The sequence below is a fragment of the Antrostomus carolinensis genome, unplaced genomic scaffold (assembly GCF_000700745.2).
Source record: "Antrostomus carolinensis isolate BGI_N321 unplaced genomic scaffold, ASM70074v2 scaffold37319, whole genome shotgun sequence".
Taxonomy (NCBI): domain Eukaryota; kingdom Metazoa; phylum Chordata; class Aves; order Caprimulgiformes; family Caprimulgidae; genus Antrostomus; species Antrostomus carolinensis.
Window position 1 is genome coordinate 1 of NW_010337112.1, and position 7,819 is coordinate 7,819.

The 7,819-nt window shown below is 38.4% G+C and overlaps 1 protein-coding gene across 1 annotated transcript; it reads left to right on the forward strand.

Annotated features, from left to right (window-relative positions):
* Positions 1–147: 147 nt before the first annotated feature.
* GPN1 (GPN-loop GTPase 1) lies at positions 148–7,417 on the forward strand (the record flags this gene model as incomplete). The annotated part of the gene is made up of 7 exons (XM_010175090.1): positions 148–193; positions 2,287–2,433; positions 4,806–4,888; positions 5,223–5,262; positions 5,996–6,086; positions 6,598–6,705; positions 7,326–7,417. Coding segments are annotated over 7 exons (607 nt in total), but the record flags the coding sequence as incomplete, so codon positions are not given.
* Between the last annotated feature and the right edge of the window lie 402 nt (positions 7,418–7,819).

The window sequence follows — 7,819 nt, forward strand, 5'->3', positions numbered from 1 at the left end:
AGGGCTGCTCTTGATCCATTCTCCTCCCAGCTTTGATTTCTGTTTGGGGCAATGCACAATGTTATGCTTAACTTGTTTGCTATTCTAGTGAGATTTAAATTAATTTTTAATGGAGTTTTTTGTGGTTTTTTTGTTTACGTCCCCCAGTATCCTTTACAAGACAAAGCTACCTTTCATTGTTGTCATGAACAAAGTAAGTTAATGCTATGGTTTCTATGTCCTCGTGGAACATTGTTATGTTTAGTTTGCTTTGCTATAGTGTCTTTGTCTTACTACAATACTAGATTTTCTAGAAGAGAGAGGCTGGGAGGAAGCTGCAGGCTGGAAAAAGAATATAAAAGGGGTTTTTAATCTGGTACACAAATGCACAAGAAGAATCAGGGATGGGCAGTTACACTCAAATGCTAAAGTTAGAGGTGATGATTCTTACTTGCACCTTAACCCTAGGCTAAAAGGAAACTTAACTTTGTAACGTAAGAGTAAGTTCATTACTGAAGCCACTCTTACAGTCCCCTGCTTCCTCAGAACAATTGTCTTAATCGTTAATTATTTCTACTCAGCAGCAGGCTGATGACTCACAGTGGGAATTATGTAACACCCGCCTGTTTCGAGGAAGGAGTCCCATATATTGTAGCAGGCAAAACTTAACTAAGGCTCTTTGGTCTTGACCAGTGACACTTAAACTATGCCAGTATTTGCCAGAAGGCAGGTACTTACTAGCCTAAGGATACACCTCCACTGTTGTATAAGGTACTTGTAGCCTTAAAGGAATGCTTTTGAACTTAACAGGCAGCTGGCTCTTCAAACATAACAATTCCACATATTAAAAGAGTCTCATTAGATTTTTGGTGTGAGTACTCTTCCTTTTCCCCACAGACATCATTTGTATTCAAGGAATTGCCCCCAGATAGCAAGCTTTGTGTGTACATGCACATATGTCTTGTACACTTCCTCTAGAAAACCCGTGCTTTGAATGTGAAGCTTTACCTCACACCAGCCGAGTAGGATTAGTGTCTGATGAACTCCAACTACACACATCTTCCGAGTTCCCCAAACCATGCATGTCTTTGGTATCTACTTGCTTACTTAGCAAGTTTTTGTACACTCTTTTCTTTCTAACTCTAGATGGCAGTTTTAGAATAGCCTGCTAGGTTTTTTCTGTAGAAAAAGGCATGGGGTAGGAAAATCATTCTCTCTCAAGAAAATACATTTTTTGAAAGACTGAGAGAAATGGGACTTCATCAGTATATGTAAGGAAAGCTAGGCCCAAGGCTTAGGATTCATAACTTTAAAATTCATTTTGATCTGATGTTTAGCCTTTGGTAAAAGTGAACCCAACAGCATTTGAAGAATTTTTGACAAGCATTTTAAAATTGACTCTTGATAAGGATGGAAGAATCCCAAGGCACTGATACATGTACAGTGGCAAACACATAGATTCAAGGAATGTTAAGATTTGCAGAGGAAAAAAATAATTTGGTTTGTAGAGTTGATTTATAGAATTTAATCAAGATAACTCTAAATGGTCAAGCTTTGACCCTTGATGGATTCAGTTCTGTCTCAAATCTCTTGAGTAATGCTAGGCAATACTTTCTTTATCTGTTTTCCTCCTTCCCATTGGTGCTGGGAAATGAAATATATCAGAGTTTTAGACACCTCTGTATTATGAAAATAGTGGATATACATATGGTAAGATACGTTTATAAAATACTTTAATAGACTGCATACTAATCCATGTAAATTTACGGAACCATCTCACTTGTTTGTGTCCATCCTCTTGCACTGAGTTTAGATTGTAACTTCTTCAGATCAGAGCACAATTCACTTTTATAAAGATCTTGTAGGTTGTTACCCAATGTGGAAATGGTTCCTTCTCCCCCCTGACCCCCCAAGCCAATCAAGAAAGGATGGGATCTTCAATGAGGAATGTTCTTGCCTGGCCTCCATCGTACTATCTAATATTTGCAACTTAAACTTTCTTGTACAGTATGCAATTTTTGGATGCCCCTTCCCAGTAAACCATAGAAGCCTTTAGACTTGCAGTTGTTTCCTTAATCATGCCTTCTTAAAACTGGGGTAGTGGTTGTTCTGTCTTCTCTTCCTGTATTCAAGTAGTTTGTTTGATAAAAACAGAGCTTGGAAAACTTCAGACCAGGGCTGAATATTTTGAAAAGATCAGCATTTTGAAAGTTAGTTTAGAATAGAAATTATTTATTTGTTTAGTTAACAACCTAAGGCTAAGAATTCATCGTTATTACTTCTGAAAATTTTCTCCTCTCCTTCCAGACCGACATAATTGACCATAGTTTTGCAGTTGAATGGATGCAAGACTTTGAGACTTTTCAGGATGCTCTGAATCAAGAGACATCCTATGTCAGTAACCTGACTCGTTCTATGAGTTTAGTGTTGGATGAATTTTACAGTTCACTGAAGGTAAGAATCTTCCTTTTTTACTACCTCTCATAAAACCCTGGAGAAGAGAAAGCTCAAGGAGGATATTATTGATGTGTATAAATACTTAATGGGAGATTGTGAGGAAGACAGAGGCAGGCTCTTTTCAGTGGTGCCCAGTGAAAAGAGAGGAGGCAATAGACATAGAGTGAAATACAGGAAACTATGCTTAAACAGAAGAGGAAGAATTAATTACTGTAATTTTAGTGACTGAGCACTGGAACAGATGGTCCAGAGAAATTGTGGAGTCTCCATTCTTGGAGGTACTCAGAACACACTCAGACAAGATCTGGAGCCACCTGTTGTAGTTAATCCTGCTTTTTTGAGCAGGAGAGGTTGGGCTAGATGATCTCCAGAAGTATCTTCCAACCTCAACCATTCTGTCCTTCTGTAAAAGGGCTTTGCACTGCCCCTTTGAACTGGAATCTGTTGATGAGCCTTGCAATGGGAGTGGGGATTTGCTGGTTTGAACATAAAGTAACTTTAGTTGCTTGTCATACTGAGTGGCAGCCTGAATCATTTAATACTAAATTGTGATTAATCATCATAAGAAAGCTAAGATAGGCTGGGAAGAGGTAATGTTGTGTGTAGCAGTGACTCCCCTCTGAGATAATTTTCCGTGTTCTGAAAGTGTCAAGCACAGTTGGGCAGTTTACTATGTAGGAAGAAGGGAAAGAATCTCAAAACCAAACAAAAAATCCTGCATATTTGCTGATGCAAGAAAAAGTGGGTTTTTTTCCCCCCGCTTACTAGGTTTTGAGAGGACAAATCCATTCAGTTTCTCTGAAAACATTATACACTGAAAGGTGTTAATGATCCCATAGGCTGTGCTAAAAGGGTTCAGCTAATTGTGTTTTTCATCAGCTTTAACTACTTAAAGAAAAAAAAAGGGCAAGCAAAGGGCTTTATGGATATTACAAGAAAGGCAATAAAAATAAGTAAGTTATTCAGTTCATATAGATAATGATAATTTAGCCAAAACAAAATATTATAAGTGTCCTATGTGGAACCATATACAGTATTTCAAAACAAATTGTAGTGGTGCCATGTACAGGACTAAAGCAATTCCTAGTCCTTTTTTGCTAATCAGCTGTTTCTATTCATGTCGTATCTATGGGAATAGTAGACTGGAGAGCAGGACGTATGCAGAGGATTATAGAGTAGAAAGCAGCTTGTACTTAAGTGCAATGATAGTATAAATATTGATATATATTGGCACAGTGCCTAAACTAATGCTTAAAATCCTTTGGAATCCTTGATTGCATATTTACTGTACTATTGATAAAATGCAAGGCTGTGTTGGAAAAAGGCTTACATTTGAAGCTGAGTAGTTAAGACTGCCTTGCTTATGAAAAAGAGGGAGAATTTTCATCCAAGGATGTGAGATTCTTAAGGGTCACCAAGTACTTGCTAGGATTAGTCTTAATTAAAGGTATTTTTGGATAATTGATTTAATAAAAGAACAAATGGCTGGAAGTGTAATGACAGACAAGTTCAAATTAGAAAGCAGACGTGCATTTTGAATGTATTGCCATAATAACTGATTAAATTCTGCATCTCTCGCTGTTCTGGGGGTTGCGGTTGGATTGGGTACATTTTAAAATGTGCTTCATGTAAATACGAAGTATTAGAGAGAACTTCAGAGGCAAAAGGTCAGTTCTTGTGGTCTATTTTGCTCTTTAATGCTAATACACTAATATTGCTGCAGTCATACTAACCGCTTACAATACTAGGTTCAGAAGGACAACTAGTTTTATTAACAATAACCAAGTAAACAGAAGAAAGACTTGATCTTTCTTTTGAATTGCCCTATGTTGTTCATGATGTTTAGGCATTGTATCATCTTAACTATGTTTTTTGTGGGGTATTGAGACTGGAGGTACAAGGATGGGTGTAGAGTCAGGTTTTTTTTTTTGTTTGTTTGTTTGTTTGGTTTTTTAACTGTCGCTTTGCCTGCCTCCACTGTGGTAAAATTTGTAAAACAGATAGGAAAACCCAGATTCCTGAATTAAATAAGAGAGAAAGGGGGGGGGAAAAACCCCAAAACAAACCACCAAAAACCAAGACACCAAACCAACCAAAAACCAGAGGCAGCAAACATTAACAGTGGGTGGAGAAAGAGGTTGAAAGTAGGAATAAGAGAAACAGAAGTGTTACTGCGTACTCTTAAACCACTGTGATGATTCAATGGGTATCATTAGAGTCCTCTAAATTTTTTTTAGTTTAATTTTTTTGTTGTTGTTCTTATTTGTTTTTAAAGATACTTCTTAGTTTTTTCAGCTCTGGTCATCTATCAGTCCACTGAAGACTTGGTTCAGTTACTCTTCATTTCTGGTGTATGTTTTCTTTTATAGGTGGTTGGTGTTTCTGCTGTGGTCGGCACAGGACTGGATGATTTTTTTGTTCAGCTTTCAAAAGCTGTAGATGAATATGAGAGGTAAGGTGATAACCTTTGGGCCCTGGCCCAGTGAATACTTACTGAAGTTACTGATTCTTGAGCCCAATCCTTTGATTTGAAGGACTGTTCACTTTTCAGGAGACGATGTGAGAAAGGTTTGCTATTTTAATCAAGTATGTTAATTTGTTTTGCCGCCATTTGGTTTCAGAATCCAAATCTGTGTAAAAAGTACCGTTAGTCTTTCTGAAATGTCTCTCAGACGTGAAAGTCTAGAGAAAACATTTATGGGGAAGAAACAAGCCTCCAAGATGATCCTTACTTAATATAAATCACGTATTAGTTGAGACTGAGTGCACTCGATTTATCTTTTCAGAGAATATCGTCCAGAATATGAGCGCCTGAGGAAAACACTGGTAAGTATTTTTAACTATTGTATACCTGGGTAGTATATCTTGGGGTCACTTTTATGCACACAATTGCCTCTATATTGGGAAGGTCTAACATTTTATTTCTAATCATACTCAGTGTGGAAAAAAACTCCCGTCCTGAAGCTCACTGTCTGTCTTTTTTTCCTAGATTTGGTGGAACATATTTTCACAAAAATACAGAAGTTCTGTAAAACAGATACTGCTCAGTGTTTTAGTGCTAGTAATTAATTTGGGCAAATTGTGAGAAAATTATTGGGAAAAAGATTGGGAAAGATTTTTATATCTCCCATTCAGAAGGATAGAGACTCTTTAAAAAATAACTTTCCAAAGTCATTTGTTGAGAATATCACTGTATTTTTCCACACCAGTGAAGTGTACTGTTTTGATGTAGACAATTAATAATGAAGACTGAATTGCAGTACCAAATCAGTAGCTCTGCTCACCTTGAGCTCTGGTTGTCCAAAGGGCAGTTCTCTGGAGGCACAACTTCACTGAGGTTGGCTTCCTGATGCTGCTGATAATGTTCTTGAAGTCCATCATGCTGGAGGTTGCTTTCCATGTTTATCCAAAAGTTCTGTGTTAGCTTAGTTGTAATGTAAAACCTGCTTACCAACTTCTGCCTTCTGACTGGGGGACAGACTGCTAGTATTGGGTGAGATTACTTTTATACTGATGTTTTAAATGTACTCAGAATCCACATGTAATTTTGTACTTACAGGAGAAAGCTCAAAATAAACAAAAAAGAGAGCAGCTGGAACACTTGTGGAAGGACATGGGCAGCGTGTGTGTGCAGGGCAACATGCTTGCAGGTACCTTACTGGGAAAATTAAATTTGCTGCAGAAGTTGTCTGAAGAGTCTACCTTGAGAAGTCACATAGTGCTTTTCTGTCTTCACAGCAAAAGCATGAAAGCAGCATCACGTTAGTAAAGAGGAGTGGGGCTTTAGTTCCTGTGGGATAGGTCAGACTTGGCTCTTCCATGTGTCAGTCACAGACATGAGAAGAAACACTGCTGTATAGGTAAAGCAGTGGATGTACTAGAACTACTAGAACTAATGAAATACTTTGGAAAAGCTGAAACTGTCAATTTGGAATAGGAAAAAGCTCTGCTGTTGGTTGAACTCTTGCCTTATATGAGGTTGAGTATGGTGGTGATGCAGTCTGTCCCGTATCTTTGGAATCCAGAAGCAGCTTTCTGTCCCTTTAGAGTAGGTATTAATTGCTGTGTTTATGTGCAAATGAAAATTGTAAGGGCATGGGCTAACTTGCTTGTTGGCTTGCTGTTTTGTGTATAATCATTTCTGTTCCCTTCAACGGTCAGATGACGCTTCTGCGATGGGTCCCTCTGAGCTGATCCTAACACGAGGAACTCTCGATGAAGAAGAAGAAGAAGAGAGGGAAAGTGATACTGATGACATTGACCATGAAGGTAAAGGAATGAGGGATCTGATCTTGTCTCAAAGCTGCCTGTCTAGTCTGTATTTCATTAACTGGATTGACTGTAATGAGCCTAGAAAAGAAGCAAACATTCAGTCACCTAAACATAGGTGTCTGAATCTGCAGCAGAAGCCCAGCTGCAATGCTTAGTCCAGTGATATCGCTCTCTAACTTTTGTGAAAATTCAGTTGTAAATTTTCTGTTAAAGTACTTATTTTTGATAGGTGTATAACCTGCATAAGCCATGCTCAGAGCATGCAGTCACCTCTGAACCTGATTAATATGTTGATTTTTAGGATCACTTGTTTATTTTTGGTCTTACAGTTGCTGCCCCTGGCTCTCTTCCCTTTTCCTGTGACTCCTGGGGAGCATTCTTTTAAGTTCTTACAGTGTGTAATAATTCTCTTATATAACTCACAGATTTAGTCTTCATTCTTTCCCTGTTCCATTGATTTTTAGGATCACTTGTTTCTTTAGCCTTGTAATGAAGTCGAAGATCAAATAGACTTTGTGTTGCTCTGATTAGCCTGACCCTAGCTTTCTTCAGTAACACAAGTAGAACAAGTGCTGAAATAGTGCTGACCTGTGGATTTTTTTTTTTTTTACCCCCAGTTACTGAGGAGAGTCATGAAGAACCGGCGTTCAGAAACTTTATGCAAGAGACACGGATGAAATACCAGAGAAGAGGCAACCCGAATGATTGAGAACTTCAGAAACAGATGGTTTGGAATCCCTTGTAATGGAGTTAAGAGTAAAGGAACAGCATAAAAAAACTTGCATGGAACCATGCATGAAGTCCTCTCTCTGTGAACAGCTTCCTTTGATATCTCTTTATTCCCGCACTAACTGTCGGTCATATGAGTTGAAGGTCTCGTATCTAACTGGCTGCATGTTTGGCCATCTGCCACTGTGACTTGCTGAAGCTGAAGGAACCAGGCAGCACTTTCTTTTGCTCCAAATTCTTTAGATGTGCCTGTTGAGAGCTTAGATTCTGCAGTCTGACAGCATTAGCATCTAGAGTACTTACTGGTCTCCAAAAGAGCATTCTATTCACCTTGTTCAGGCAGGTGTCTGCTGCAGCCAGGATACAAGTGAAATCTCTGCTG